Below are 15,723 nucleotides of genomic sequence, written 5' to 3' on the forward strand. Positions count from 1 at the left end.
GGCAGCATTGCCCAGCGGACACTGGCTTCGGGAAACTCCTCCTTCCCCACGTCCGTTCCCTCCACAGGACCAGACAGTTGTCCTGCTGCCCCTTCCGGGGACTGCCCAAGGCCTCCTGAGGCTTCCAGAGCTCCATGATCTGCTTCCCTGTCCCTCCCCTACGTGTGCCCCCCCCCCTCGGGGGGGTCCCCTGAGGCCAGGGGATTGGGAGAGGGTCTCTCAGCCAGAAAAGCAAAGCAAATGCAAGCAAGGGAGGAGTGAGAAAGCAAAGACTCTGGAAGAAACAGCCCACTCCTCTGCCCGCCGTCGGCTCCTCTGCCCGCCCTTGGCTCCTCTTCCTGCCCTCGGCACCGTGGGTGAAGGTGCCAGCCACAACTGGGCCAAGGGCCGGCAGAGGGTCCTCAGGTGTTGGGGCTGTGGGACAAGACCTGAGCCTGGCAGGATCTCAGGGAGAGGAGAGCTGGGGGAAGACGGGTGGCTGGGGGAAGACGGGTGGCTGGGGGACAGCCACAGAGGCCGTGGAGGCCATGCTCCCTGGACGGTGGTGCCTTGTTCTCACACGTGGGGCAGCTCTCCAGTGCAGGTGCCCCCCAGGTTCAGAGCGAGCGATGTGCTAACTCAGCCTAGGGGGACGTGACGTCACCCACCAGGCTTTCAGTGCCAGCCTGCCAGGGGTCACTGGCCTCCTGAGATGGCTGAGCAGAGGGGCCGTGGGTATGGGGCATGGCTCGCTAAGTGGGTACCTGATAGGAGAAGATGGGGTGGATGGGCTGTGACTTCCCCAGTCCACGGACCACGTGGAGGCCACAGCAAGACTGAAGCCCAGGCCGGAGGGCAGGGCCTTGCCGGGCGGGGCCTCGCGGTTGGCATCTCTGCTGTGGGTAGATGACTGCCTGGAGGCCTGGGGAGTGAGGCCCTCCCCTCACTCTGCTTCGTGTGGTGAGGAGGGATGGGAGTGGGCTAGGAGATCTCTGTGAGCTTGGGACCATGTCGATGCTGGCAGGCCAGCCCAGCAAGATGTGGCTCCTGGTCCAGCTGTCTCGCTCCCTGCCTCACTCCAGAGCAGCTGAGCAGGCCTCAGGAAGCCGCCTCACACATTCGGAGCAGCCGGGGGGTCCTCTGAGCACAGCCGCCTGTGTGTGCGGGCCCCGCCCTCCTGCAGAGGCTTCCTGGAGCTAGAGCAGCTCCTGGCCAGTTCGCGGGCGCAGCTTGGTTTGTCCTGCCTGCAGGCGCGGCGTCTGGGAAGGAGAGGAGAAGCGGGTGGGCTGGAAGTCAGATGCCGCAGAGACCAGGGTCACCACTGGGGTTTGCACCCTGCCCCAAGCCTGTTTTCTGTAAGGAGCAAAGACTCCTCCTATCTCGTCCTAGGAATTAAAGGGAGACGGAAATGATGAGGTCGGCCTCCCAAGAAAGCGGGAAGGGGCCACCATCACCATCGCTCCGAGACTGGCTCTGGAAAAGCCTCTCAAATGCTCCCACGCAGGCTGAGCCATCTCAATGTCGTGGGCCTGCAGCCTGAGCCACCGCGGTGTCGCAGAGCTTTTGGGGCTTTGATCCTGTGTCCTTTCTGTCTCCATTTCATGTGTTTGTAAGGAGCGGGCTCTTCTACTTTTCTTCTTTGCCTTATTCTAACATCAACTTTAATTTGTGAATTTAATTTGTGGTCTGACGTCAAGTCTCTCTTGCTGCAATTCAGGCTCTTATCCAGTGGGTGGCTTTTGAGTGAGGACACGCATGGCTGCCGGGGCCCTGCCGTTCCTTCACCTGAAGTCCACACTGCATGACCTGCCTCTTAGCACCACAGGGCACAACCCTGGTCCCCTACAGGGGCCTTCCCAAGCGTGGGATGCCCAGACCTGTCTGTCCAGAGGGAACTTGGCCCTGGCCACAGCTGCCTATGCCTGTACACACATGGAGGCTTCCAGAAATCATTAGAAATGAGAAGCCCCAGCCGGGGCGTGGTGGCTCACTCCTGTAATACCAGCACTTTGGGAGGCCATGGCGGGCAGATCACCTGAGGTCAGGAGTTCAAGACCAGCCTGGTCAACATGGCGAAACTCCATGTCTGCTAAAAATACAAAAATTAGCCAGGCATGGTGGCGGGCACCTGTAATCCCATCTACTCAGGAGGCTGAGGCAGGAGAATCGCTTGAACCCGGGAGATGGAGGTTGTAGTGAGTCAAGATTGCACCACTGCACTCCAGCCTGGGCAACAAGAACGAACTCTGTCTCAAAAAAAATAAAATAAATTAGAAGCCCCCGCAGCTGCCTGGGGCCCCAGTTGCACCCTGACCCCTACCCAGGGAGTGCGTCCCTCCTGCCTGGCTTTCCAGGGACATTCAGCTTATGTCCCCAGAGTAGAAGCAGCACCAGGTTGTGTTGGGACCATAAAGTCGTTTTTTACCATTGGAAACCAGTGTCACATGTTTTCTTTGTTAAACCAGGGACCTTCATAGAGAAAGCCCGGTTTTGTGGAATTGTTGTTCATGAAGAGCGAACTCCCAGAGCAGCCTCCCCTGCCCAGGGCACCTGCCCTCTGGAGGTCCTTCCCCTGTGGGCAGGGGCTGAGCTCTCCTGGCTCCACTCCTTCCTTCTCCGCCCTGCATGGACAGGACCTCCAGGTGCAATGCGTCCCGCAGGAAGGCTGTGTGCTATGGCTCCTGGTGGTCTGAGAGGAGCCCCAGGTGCTAGGCTGGCGTAGAGAGCCCCCGAGCTTCGCCCACCACAAGTCTCACACACAGGGTGGACACCAAGGCCTGCAGGAGCTCAGTGGATGCCGAGGCAGGGCTGCGGTCAGGAGGGAGAGAGCAGATCCTGCTCCGGCCTGGGGGAAGCAGGTGATGGCCACAACCGGGGCCACCTGTATGGCATCTGACTCATCCTGTGGTGGCCTAACCCTCTGAGAGCCATTTCCACGTGAAATGTTAACTCGAATCTCATGTCCGAAGCCATCGTCCCCTTTAAAAGGCTAAATGAATGTAGCTCAACTGAAGAACTCTCATTTTCCTGTGAATTTCTGGAGAAAATCTGAATTAGCCCAGGGATCTCGATCTGAGGAATTTCCAAACCACAGAGAGACGCAGCCAGACGCCAGCTAGCCATCCAGGACAGATGCCAGACCCTGGCGACTGTGGCCCCAGGCGGTCCAAGGAAGGCTACTTCATCCTGGGGCTCAGAGACTCCGGGAGCACGGCTGGGGTTTCCCTTGAACGTGAGGGAAGCGCAGCAGCTCACCTCTATTTTAAGACCAGACCCTGGCAGTTGGAAAGCAAAGTAATAATTTGATGCCAAGTCATTTGTGCGACAGTGAAGGGTAATGCGTTGAAGGCTGGAATTATCTTTTAAAATGTTTTTTCAAAGCTATAATTAAGTGTAAGCCCTCTAAAATATTTCTTAAATATTGTAAAATATCATGTTGGGTGATGTTGCTTCTTATTTTGCAATAACCAAATAACGTGCTTGTTTGTGTATCAAATTAAGTTTCCTTGTGGGCAGTGGTTTCAGTTGGAGTCTCTGTCTGTGGGGCTGAGGCAGCAGCCTCTGCAGAACGTATGAGTGTCCTCTCGCCTGTCCCCACAGTGCATCCGCGGACGCAAGGCCACCCTGGAGGAGCTGCAGACGGTGCACTCGGAAGCCCACACCCTCCTGTACGGCACAAACCCCCTCAACCGGCAGAAACTGGACAGTAAGAAACTTCTAGGTATTTCAGGACCTTCCTTTCCTCCCATGTTGGGTTTGAAGTCCCCTGAGGTTATGTTTCCAGCTCTCATCCCCTTATGTCTAGGGCGCCTGTGGGTGTCGCCTGCCAGGTTATAAGGTAAAGGGCCTGGAAGGGAACCTTTCACCCTCTCTTCACAAGCCACTAGTTGTTGATGAATGTGCCAGGTAGCAGGTGTGTTTGTGTAAAAGCTGGGCTGAGAACTGCTGGTTTAGAAGCATCTTGAATCACAGGGTTTAGGTTCGAGAGGCTTATTAGGAACACTCTCAGCGCGCTGCCTGCCCTGCCCTGCACTCCACTTTAAGGCCCATCAGGGCAAGACCAAGAGGAGACGCAGGGAGTGTCTACCACTTAGGGGTGAAAGGCTGCTGGTGTCTTGGCTCTGGCTGAAAGCACCTGCAAGTGTGGTGGAGGGGAATTTTGGCCTCATGGAGAGAACTTTCTAATGGGCATCCTCTGCCCAGGAAACTGGTGAGAGGCTTTCTACAGGGATCTTCAGCAGAGGCAGGTGAACTCCCAGCCAGCTCCATGGGGCTCCCAGAGTTCCCAGGGCACAGAACCCAGACCCGGGGCCGGCGGCTTCCAGGACACAGAACCCAGACCCGGGGCCGGGGGATTCCAGGACACAGAACCCAGACCTGGGGCCAGGAGCTTCCAGGATATAGAACACAGAACTGGGGCCGAGAGCTTCCAGGGCACAGAACATGGACCCAGAGCCGGGGACTCCCAGGACACAGAACCCGGACCCGGAGCCAGGGGCTCCCAGGGCACAGAACCCAGACCCGGGGATGGGGGCTCTCTGGGCTGTCTTTGTTCCTCGATAACGTCCTTCCCTGCCTCCCAGCCACCCAGTCACTGCCCACTGGTTTTCTTCCCCATCTTTTGTGCCTTTGCCCATATACGCTTCCCTGAGCAGGACCCTAGGAAGGCAGGGAGGGAGAACTAGGAACCATGAATGCAGGGGTTGCAGGGGCAAGGAGAGGGTGGGCTGTGCCTGGCTCGTTGACTGCGTTTGGTGGGGCACACATCACGGGAGGTGTCCTCCATGCCAAGCCTGTGCCCAACAGACTCAGCCTCACAGAGACCTGCACGCGTAGTCCTTCATATGTTCTCTCATTCGCTCGCTCACACCTTCACCGGCTCGCCGAGGGCACCTTCCTTCCGTACTGGATGCCCTGTAGGTACCGACGGGGTCACAGACCATGGAGCCAGTAGGGCCGTGAGGACACGCATGGGCTCTGGCCTGGGGTGGCAGTCATGCTGCTTCCAGAGTCCCCCCTGCCCTGTGGTATGGAGGCTTCTAAAAGGACAGAAGCCTCAAGTTTAAGGAAAGTGGGAGGGGAGTGAACAGCAGTAGGAAGCAGGTGGGCCGGGGTGTGGCTGAGCAGATTCATGAGGTGGGTCCTGAGCTAGTGCCGGGGACAAGGGCCACCAACCCACCCCGTAGACCCCGACAGCTCAGGGCCAGCAACTGCAGAGACCGTGGACTCAGGGAGGCGCTCAGTCAAGGGCCTGGGCCAGAGCTGGTGGAAAGGCCTCTGGGCCCCGCCTCCCTACATAGCTGCTTCACCTGCTGCTGCTCTGGAAGGGGTACAACAGGGGCTTCCTGGACTGGGGACAGCTGCCCTAGATGACGGCATGGGTGCCAAGCCCCCACCCCTCCCCACTGGGCTGCCAGCAAGCTGACCTTTACCCTTCAAGCAGAAGACAGGAGACCCCTCTGTGGATTTGACCCGTCCCAAAAAAGCTGACATCAAGGTTTCCCAACAAATAACCCCTGAGATCCCTTATATTGGTGCTCATGGCTAATCGCCCCCCGTGTGCCCAGAGCTTCCACCCAGCTGTTGGCACTTCCCCCTTAGGAGAGGACAACCGAGGAGGACCCAGGGCCCGAGGAACGGCTCGGTAGGGACCTGGAGCCGGGGCCATGCAGGGGAAGGTGGCTGGGGGCAGACGGTGCAGGGCGCTAACCCAGCTGCCATTAGCGCCCTCAGAGAGAAGATGCTGTGTCCACATGACGTGGACAAGTTCAGTGGAAAAGGGGAAAGCACAGGACGTTCAGAGAAGACAAAAATTAAACACCTGACTGCAGGAAAAGAAAATCCTCAGACCGGAAGATATGGTGATGTCATCTCCCAGAAAACAGAGAAAGCCGTGACAGTGCTGGGAAACTGGGGAGTGAGATGATGGAGAAGAAGGCCAAAGCTCACTCCACTGTGCAGGGTCCAAACAGCAGGAGTTCCCAGGGAAGGCAGAGGCCAGGAGGAGGTGTCTGTGGAATTCAGAAGGCCCAAGGCCAAAGGCTGGGCTGCAAGGACCCACCAGGGGTAAGAAAGACCCTCTTAGGGAGAACCAGCAGAGCCTCAAAATGCAGGGACAGAGGTGAGAGCCAGGGTGCTAGAGACAGTCAGGGCACCTGCGGACTCCATAGGGCCTGTGGCCATGCCAGTTCTAAGGGCGCATCATTGCCCTCCTGAAGTCTGTGTCCTGCCAAACTGCCGGGTGAGTAGGAAGGTGGCCCAGAGGCATTCCAGGCATGCAAGGGCTAGAGCTTTCACCTTCCAGCTCTTCTTTCTCAGGAAGCCACCAGAGGACATGCTGTCCTAGGGCGAAAGAACACGGGGAGGCCCACCATGGAGGCCGGCCTGTACTGGATGGTCTGTGAGAGGGTGGTGGCCAGGAAGTCTGAGATCGCCCTGCAGAGAGTGAAGCTGATGCAGCTACTCCCGAGGAAGGGGGCACGTGCTCCTTGGGGAGAAGATGGGGCATGGATGGTGGAGTACCTAGCAGATGCAGGGAGCACCGCTGGTGCCGGGGAAGGGAGCCCTAAAGGGCGAGGGCGGTGTGGACGTTGGAGAGGGCAGGCAGCCTTGTGTCCGGGAGCTTGGTGGGCAAAGGCTGGGAATTGAGGCACTGAGGCTGTAGTGTGCTGTCCCTCAGGATTCTCCAGTCCTTAACAGGCAACGTCACTGCCTCCCCATATGGCACCTCAGCTTCTCCAGCATGGGAGAGGCTGCCTGTGGGCCCCATGAGGGAACAAGATCTTTGCCTCGATGTTGCCAGGGCTGCCCCAGCAGGGGCTTTCAGTAGCTATGGGAGTTGCTGGGCAGCCTCAGAGCATCCGCTCATCAGGCCGTGTCCTGCACACACGCAGCTCCGTGCACCCACCTCCACGTCTTTCAGAATGGCGGCTGCCCCTGACACCTTCGTCCGTTTTCAAAGGACCAGCTATCGGTCCATCCCCTGCCACCTTCAGTCTTCCAAACCTGTGGAATTCAGTGGGCAGAGGATGGAGGCAGGACCAGCTCCACCAGCAGGAGGATGAAGGCAGGCTTAGCTCCACCACCTTGCTCAGGTTTCTAAGCTAGTTTCAAACAAAGTTTAAGAGACATGATCAAAAAGGAAAGCAGAAAGTTGGATGTGTGGCATCCTTGGTGAGAAAGTCATGGACGGAGCGAGCTTAAAGCTCTCTTTCCTGCGATTGCTGGTTACCCAATGGGCCCCTGGTCCTCAGTTCACAGCCCGCATTAGGCCCTTGAAGACCCCTTTCTTGTTGCTGGTTTCTTTATTGAAGTATCTGCAGCATCCCTTTGCCCCGTTCCTGTCCTCTGAAGGTAACCCTTCTAGCCAGCTTCTTTTGTTTACAGGAAGGTTGATCATTCTATTTCCTGTTCTTTCCTGCAAAGCTTTGTGCTTTAAAATCTGTTCACATGCCTGTGAGGATACCTCACCCGTTACCTTCATACAACTCGAGATCGATGTTTGAATTTCCGACAATTGTCCTAACCCAGAAACTTCATTATCATCAGTCTAAGTATTTCAGACATGGTAATAGCCGGTGATTATCTTGAGTTTTGCTAACATAGCCCTAATGAGGTGTTTAAACACTACTGTGTGATTTTTTTCTTTCCTCTTTTAATGGAATCCACAAGCCGCTAAGCCGTGTGCAAGGCCTTCATATGTCCTTTCTGATGTGGTGAGACGCCACACCTCAGGCTTGGCTGAATTGGATCATGAGCCTGAGGCAGGCTGGCCGCTGCCTTACATGTCACTGAAAGGCATGTGGCTCATCGGCTCATGTTAGCTGGCAGGACGCTGCATCCAGGCAGAGCTGGGCCCCTGGTGAGTGGGCACCGGTGATGCTCAGGGCAGGGTGCGGCAGGAAAATGACTTGGCACAGCGGGGGCCTCCTCCCAGCCAGGGAGCAGGAGCAGCAGCGAGAGGACGGCTGGAACCTTCCCTTCCCTACCCCAGGCACAGAACACCTGTCTGCCAGCCTGCGGTAAACAGACAAGTAGTAAGCCTGGTCGTTTGCAGAGCTTCGGGCCCTGTCACCAGGCTGGAACATTTCGTGGCCTGGGCTTGGTGATTGTGACTTCAAACCACAAGAGGCTGCTGGGCTCCTCACAACTGTCACCAAAACTCTGCCTGTGACTCCATTCCTATACACGTGCATTTGGATGCATGATCGTGTGCTTTTTCTTTGTTGTTTTGGTCTTTGCTGGATAATGAGCAAACTCAAAACAGGTGGATGACTTGTGGTTTTAGTGTAGGCATGGTTGGCTGTGATTTCAAAGAGATCCAGTCTCTTGCAGATACCTGGACATGTCTGTCTACTGTGACTTCATAGAGCTGAGCACATGCATTATTTGGAAAATGAGCTCCCTAGTTTCTGGCAGTGTCTTTCCCATGCGCTGGAGTAGTCAGTGTTGGAAGGAGGTGGCCCACGGAGCCACTACCAGCCCCAGCTACTCAGCCACTCACCAAGGCCATGACCACCCTGCCGAGGCAGCACCCGCCCACTGTGGTGAGGTTGGCATTAGGTGACTCCACTACAGATGACGTGCAGCGAGCAGGGCAGCAGGTGGCTTGGCATCCTGGCACCCATGCCCTCCTCCTTTTTCAGTCTCATTCCACCTGCCCACCAGCTCTCTCGCCCGCCACATCCCGCCAGCTCCTGCCCAGCCCCATCGCTTCTCAAAGGGGTCAGACATGCAGGCCACTTCCCCACGTGGTCAGCCTCACGTCCACTACTTGCTGCCACCTAGGCACACAGGAGAACAGGGCCAACATGCCTGTGGGGATGAGGGCTGGCTATCATGAGGCTCAGGTGAGCAGTGTTAGCTGATGTCCTATGTCCCACACTAACATGTGGACTCGGGAACCAGGGTCAGGAGCCACGAGTCCAGGCAGCGGCGGGTCCGTGAGCCATGGACGCGGAGGAAGTAGGCCCAGGACAACGCCCAGGAAGGGGAGGCATGCTGGTGCTGCTGCCCGCAGTGGGCATGAGGGCCAGGACCCAGAGGCTGAGGTGTGCCTGCTGAGCGCTGCAGGGAGAGCCAGGGCTGACCAAAGCCCCTGCTGGCTCAGTGCCTTGTATGGCCCAGGCTGGGAGGAGGGACGAGGTGGGCACAGACCCTGCCCTCAGAGCCAGGCCAGGTGGAGAGGAGCACGGGCTTCCTCTGACACAGACCGGCCCCTCCCAGCACGAAGGGCTTTGTCTGGAAAACGTCACAGCATCTGCATGGCGCCTGCGCCCCTCAGCTGGCGGGGCCTTCCTAGCAGGCGGGGGCCGGGCCTCTCCTTCCTTTGCCCGGGGGGCTCGGGAGCCCCTGAGCCCCTTCTGAAAGCAGCTGCAGCTGCTCCCCCCTGCCTCCTGCCTCCTGCCTCCTGCCCTGCTCCCTGTTGGCGTGGCAGCCTCCCAGCCCTGGGACGTGGACATGTCCATTCTACAAGCCTCTGGCCTTGATGCAGATCCGCCACCTCCACAGAGGGGGGAGAGCCTGGGTCAGCTCTGTGGGTCGGGCCTCACACTAGGGCCTGGCTGTGGCCGTCTGTGGGACATGTGGGCGTCGGTGGGGGGTGCGGGTGTCCGTGGGGGGTGCGGGTGTCCGTGGGGAGTGTGGGTGTCCATGGAGGCAGGAAGGGGGGCATCCATGAGGAGGGTGCAGTCATCTGTGGTGATGTGATGGGGGTACAGGCGTCTGTGGGGGGAGTGCGGGCGTCCATGGGGGCATGCGGGCATCTGTGGGGGGTCCGGGCATCCGTAGGGGGTGCGGGTGTCCATGGGCTAAGGCAAGCAGGCCTCTGTTGAGCTTCTTGTCTGTGCCAGCCACTCCCCTGCGGCTTGGGGCCGTCGCAGTTGCTCCTCCCAGCCAGGCATGCTGTGCCCTGAGGAAGGGTTCCTCTCATGCACACCCAGCTCACCGGGCCAGCAAGCCCTCCAGGCAAGAGGCAGGCAGGCCCTGATGGACCCACGGCCAACTCCTTCCTGTGGCCCCTGGCAGCTGACCCTAGAAGCGTGGACCGGAGCACGCAGAGTGGGGCTGCTGTGCTGGAGTAGGCTGAGAATGGGAGAGGAGCCCCACGGGGGGGGCACAGCCCAGCTGAGGCCAGAAAGCGGGGTCCCACGCTGGATAAAGGAGAGCCTGTTACATCCAGCCAGTCTCCCTGGAGCATGTGAAATGCCACCCCAGCTCCAGCCCAGGGAGGGGCCTGGGGCTGTGGAGAGCAAGGGGTTGGGGCCCAGGCAGCCGCTAGGAATGGCAGGCCCCGCCCCTGGTTAGTGGGGGTCTCTCGTCCTCCACAGATGGGTTTTAAGCTGGTGACATGCTTTCAGCCAGCGCTGGGGTCAAACAGGAAAAAGACAGCACCCGTGTCCTGGGAGCACTTTCGCTGCTGGAGCAGGCGTGGGCGCCAGAGCAGTGGGGTGGGGGTTTCCAGGGCCCCGATTTCCATGGGAGGAGGCCTGGCGTGCAGCTGCGATGTCCTTGGAGCCCTCAGTCAGATGTATGTTTTCCGCCTGTGTCACAGGGAGGGGCTGTCGCTGCATACATTCCCAAGGATCTCAGGGTCTAAGAGTCCTCAGCACCCATGTTTAATCCGGGACCTATCCTGTTTGCCGTGGGAAAGGGCTGCTAGACAAGCCCTAGGAGCTCACTGAGGAGCCAGGCTCGGGGTCCTGGAGCAGGAGTTGCTGTTAGATACAGCCGGCCAGGGGCACGGGCTGCAGGCAGACGCCCGCCCGGGATACGTCATGCTCCCCAGTGGCTTAATACCTCTCCTGGGCCCCTGACGGGCTGATGCCACAACAATTTGGGGTGTCCCCACCAGGATCTGTGACCCAGCTCAGCCCTCACAGGAGCCAAGGCACCTCTAAGGGCCAGACGCTGACCCCGCAGCAGGGCCACAGGGTGTCACATGGGGGAGCAGTGGCCCCTCCGTGTCCCACAAATGCCCAAGCACCACTGAAGACCCCGGAATGCTCCCAGGGCCTCGGCCTCGTGCCCTTGGCCTCTCTGACTGTCTCCCTCCCCCCTACAGGCTCGCTCGCCTCCGTGTTCGTCCGACTCCCCTGCGGTGGTGTTGGGGTAAGTGTTCCTTTAATGTGTAAATAATGTCCTGTTTCTTCTCGAGTCCCAGTGGTCACAGAAATCGCAGCCTTGCTTCCCTCAAAGTGAATAATTGCTGCCAGGTGTTTTCCACACACAGGGTCTGGCGGGCAGGGGCTGCCCATGTGCGGCTTCAAAGGCCGTGTGAGCCGAGAGCGTTTTGATCGCCGACTCAGGCACCTTTCTCTGGGGAAGGTCGTCTGACGCTTGCAGGCTGGGGCTCTGGGGTGCAGTGGCTCTCGCTTTAAGAAACAGGATCCTGTGTGCAGCCAGTGTCTCATCCCCTTCTAAGTCTGCGGCAGTAATCTGCTCACATCAGGCCACGAGTATGGTGTGGATAGAACGCATGCTGCTTTATTCTGTACCCAGTTTCCACCTGAAGCTACAGGCAGGGCTCCCAGTGCAGTGACCGTGATACTTACAGGCCAAGTGGAGTCTGGGGGGCTGCTTGCTGAGCTGTGCCGGCGTCTGCGAGCTGATGATATGGACCTGGCCTGGGCATATGAATCACTGGGCTATGCTGGCTTCTACGAGCTAATGATATGGACCTGGCCTGGGCATATGAATCACTGGGCTATGCTGCCTTCTACGAGCTAATGATATGGACCTGGCCTGGGTACATGGGTTCACAAGGACTTTCCAGTCTGGGCATCTGCCCATCCATTCACATAGGAAGGGTCAGGTTTTGCAGTCAAATTTCTCAATAACAAAAAGGTTCTCCCCTGGCCCCTGACCTCCTTGATGCAGCCTGGGCAGGGGTGGCAACAGTGAGGGCGGCCATGAGAAGCTGAGGCAGAGCCTCCGAGCAGATCTGGGCCATCATGGTCCTGCAGCGCCAGGAATCACCACAGACGGTTACAGGCAGGGAGGATGGGAGCTAGTGGACAGCAGGAGCCGCTGCAGCCGATACAGTGCAGTGTGTGTGTAATCACAGATCACAGGGTGAAGCTTGAGGTCTGGATTCTGTTATGGAAATGAAACAAAATTGTTTTCTTCCTGAGTTTTTATAAAAATCACTGCTTTGAAAATTATCCCGTCAGAAAGAGAATAAATGGCATTTATTCATACCACCAGCAAGCCCTCCTAGAGTTATTTTATTTTGTATTGTAAATAGGCTGCAGTCTCTTAATTTGGGGCAAGTTTTTGGCCAGACTTGAAAAGAATTGAATTTGCACTGCCCTGCAGCCAGCACGCCTGTGCAAGGCAGAATTTATCATTTGCAAATGAAAGCTAAGTGCAGACTCAGAGCTGAGGGGGCGAGCCCAGCAGCCCCTCCCAAGTGTTAAATCCAGATCTGAGGCACAGCAGATGAGAGCTGCACCCTCACATCTGGGCACAGGCAGGCACTCGTGCGCAGATGCTGATGGAAAAGCTCTCCACGTGGACGTGGGCAGGGAGGGCAGAGAGGGTAGCCTGTTGGCATGGGCAGGGAACAGTGCGGGCCGTGGGGCGTCCTCAGGTGCAGCCATCGGCAGGATGCGTTTTCTTCCCATTGTTTTCTGAAAGGAAGAAGAGAGACAGGAGGCCTGTGCAGGCCCCTGCCCTGGCTGTGGGGTGCACTTGCTGTCGCTGGCACAGATGCAGCTCTCCTGAGCCTCATACCTCCAGATCTGTGAGGGGCCAGCCTCTTGGGGTGTCAGGAGGAGCACAGTAGACCTCAGGAGCCACAGTGTGGGCGCACAGGAGGTGCTCTTGTCAGGGAGGGCAGAGCGGGTGAGCAGAGCCAGCCACCTTTCCCAAAAGCAGCTGCAAACTCTGCTGGAGACGGAGCAGTGCGGCTTGGAACACCGAAAACTCACCCTTCCTCAACACTGGGAAATGTGGGCTGTGAAGTGCTTTGACCTCCTTTTCAAACCAGATCAGCTCCTGCGTTGTTCCTCTCCAGTGACCACAAGTTTCAACTAGGTGAGGAGCTGGTGTCCCTGCTCGGCCTCGCCCAGCAGAGTCCTGGCCTCCTCTTGTGCGCCCGGCTCCCCACAGCTCCTCTGAGCTTCCCAAAGGCCTCCCAGCCCTGCCAGCGCTCGGTGTGTCCGTTTTAGACTCCATGGGATTCTCCATGGGAACCTTTCTCCATGTTTCCCCCCGCCATTTTCCTGTCTCTATTGTGAAAGAGAAAGAGAGAAAAGAAAAGAAAAGAGAGAGGAGAGGAAGGGAGGGGAGGGGAGGGGAGAGGAGGGGAGGAGAGAGGAAAAAAGAAAGCAAGAGAGAGGAGGAAAGAAAAGAAAAAAAGAAACTAAACGAAATACAGAGTGAGCCATTTGCTCCTTCCTGCATTAGTAGTTGCGGCCACCTGCCCTGAGCCAGGCTGTTGCTCACTGGTGGCACTGCACGCCTGAGCCAGGCTCCCTGCAAGAGCCCTGGAGCTCCTGGAACTCCAGGCTGGTCCCTGGGAGCTGGAGCCGTGGTCCTGAAGCAGACGAAAGAGGGTCTCTTGAGTTCTCAGGGGACTGGGGTCCTGCAGTTTGGCTGGGGCTCTGTCCTTCACTCTGCAAGACATTCCAGAAGCTTCTGAACCCCAGGGTCCCATGGGAGGGGGCACAGACACAGGCACCTGGTAGACCGAGCAGCTCCTTCGCACCCCAGGTGTGCAGAATCCCCAGAAGACCCTTCAGAACATGGGAGTAGTCCAGCCTCTGCTCCCTGCAGTGTTGGCCTAACCCTAAAGCCCAGTTTGTTGTATGTTGGAGAGAAACCATCTCTGGGTGCTGTCCCCACAGGGGCAGCCTCGGGGCCTGTCCTGCCTGGGCCCCTGCCTCCCCTGGCTGACACAGAGCCGCTGGCAGAATCTTGCCCTGCCCGGCTCTCACTCCTGGGATGTCACCTTGGATTTTTTTTTTTCTCTTTGCAGACAGAGCTTCAGTCTGTTACCCAGACTGGAGTGCAGTTCATGGCTAACTGCAGCCTCGACATCCTGGGCTCAAGTGATCTTCCCGCCTCAGCGTCCTGAGTTGTGGGGACTACAGGCCCAGGCCACCACATCTGGCTAATTTTTTATTTTTTTATTTTTTGCAGAGATGGGGTCTCACTATGTTGCCCAGGCTGGTCTCTAACTCCTGGCCTCAAGTGATCCTCCCACCTCGGCCTCCCAAAGTGTTGGTATTATAGACATGAGCTGCCACACCCCTGCCACCTTTAATTTTAATGAATTGATTCTCCAGCTGAAGTCATCAACCCAGAATAGTCCTATTTATGTGGCTGCTTCCGTGAATAACAATATAGCATTACTTAGAGGAGAAGTCATTCATTGCAGGTTAAAGATTGACACTGTGGAGGGTCGGTGAAGTAGAGTTATTTTGACATGAGGAAACCATTTAAAGAATGTAGAAGTTTGGTCGTTGAAAAGAAAACCATCACTGAATATGCTTCAGGAAATGTCTTCAGCCCCTTGAAAACGCATTTTAACTCACCTTGCTTTGATGACGAAGCTTTAAGACCACCTGGAAGGAAATCCCCCCTCCCCACGTAGTGAGCGGTGTCTGTCAAGTGGCAAGTCTGCCTGGTGGTGGACAGGAGCCCTCGAGGGCCTGGTCTGGGGAAGGGAGAGGCGGGGTGGACACGCCTGGCTCCCGCTTAGGATCCTTACAGCACTCGGCGCTCAGAGGGGCTCAGTTTGAGAAGGAGGCGCCCTGCAATGGACCTGCAGTCGACCTGGTCAGCACCGTGTTGAAGCTGAGCAACTCTGAGCTTCTAAGGCCTCCACTGGGCTGGGCACACCCAAGTCCCCGGTGTGTTACCCCGCAGCGTCTTGCAGGCAAGGGACACGCTTGGGGACGGCTGCTCGGGTGCCCTGGGGCCAGCCCAAGGGCTGTATATTTCGTCTTAATGCCTCCCTCCCCTGGCCAGACTCCCATAGGAGACTGCTCTGTGCAGAACTGGCTGTCCAGGTCTCTGTCGACTTTCCTCCCGAAGTGAGCCAAGGCTATTTAGTGTGCCTAAATAAATAAATGAACCAACACACAATCGGGGATTGTTGACGTGTTTGCGTGAAACACGTTTTCTGTCTGAAGTGGGAAAGGCCAGTGGGCTGACTTGCTGGTGCCTGGGCAGAGCCGTATGCCATTAGCAGGGCAGAGCAGGGCAGCCCTCCTCACTCGCCGGCATTCCCAGTCCTGCTTAACTACACTGGTCAACATGTGGAGCTTCCAGTTAAACTCGGCACAGGAGAAGGTCACAGTTGGAAGAGACTGGTCCTGATTCCCCTGACATTTCATTTTGCTGCTAATTGTTAGACAGGTTGACTATCCCTTATCCAAAATGCTTGCGGCCAGAAGTATTTCAGAGTTTGATGTTTTTCAGATTTTGGAATATTTGCATTATACTTACCAGTTCAGTATCCCTAATCCAAAAATCTGAAATCCAAAATGCTCCAGAGTGCATTTTCTTTGAGCATCCCATAGGCACTCAAAAATTATTTTTTCGTTTTTGGAGACAGAGCCTCACTCTGTTACCCAGACTGGAGCGCAGTGGTGCGTTCATGGTGCACGGCAGCCTCGACCTCCTGAAGCTCCAGTGATCTTCCCACCTCAGCCTACAAAATGCTTTTGTAGCGTTTCGGAGTTCAGATTCTCAGATCAGAGATACTCAACCTGAATAACTCTCTTAACTACAGTTCCA

General features: G+C 57.1%; 1 protein-coding gene across 10 annotated transcripts in view; it reads left to right on the forward strand.

Moving 5' to 3' along the window:
- The window catches only part of HDAC4 (histone deacetylase 4), a 355,816-nt gene that overhangs the window by 299,148 nt on the left and 40,945 nt on the right, over positions 1–15,723 (forward strand). For 8 of the 10 annotated variants that reach the window (XM_030916068.1, XM_030916072.1, XM_030916073.1 and 5 more), the window contains 2 exons: positions 3,580–3,700; positions 11,042–11,088. In XM_030916068.1, coding sequence (XP_030771928.1) covers positions 3,580–3,700; positions 11,042–11,088 — 168 coding nt within the window. The remainder of the gene's footprint in view (positions 1–3,579; positions 3,701–11,041; positions 11,089–15,723) is intronic. The other 2 variants (XM_030916074.1, XM_030916075.1) reach the window with 1 other exon arrangement.

This window comes from Rhinopithecus roxellana, chromosome 14 (assembly GCF_007565055.1).
Source record: "Rhinopithecus roxellana isolate Shanxi Qingling chromosome 14, ASM756505v1, whole genome shotgun sequence".
Taxonomy (NCBI): Eukaryota; Metazoa; Chordata; class Mammalia; order Primates; family Cercopithecidae; genus Rhinopithecus; species Rhinopithecus roxellana.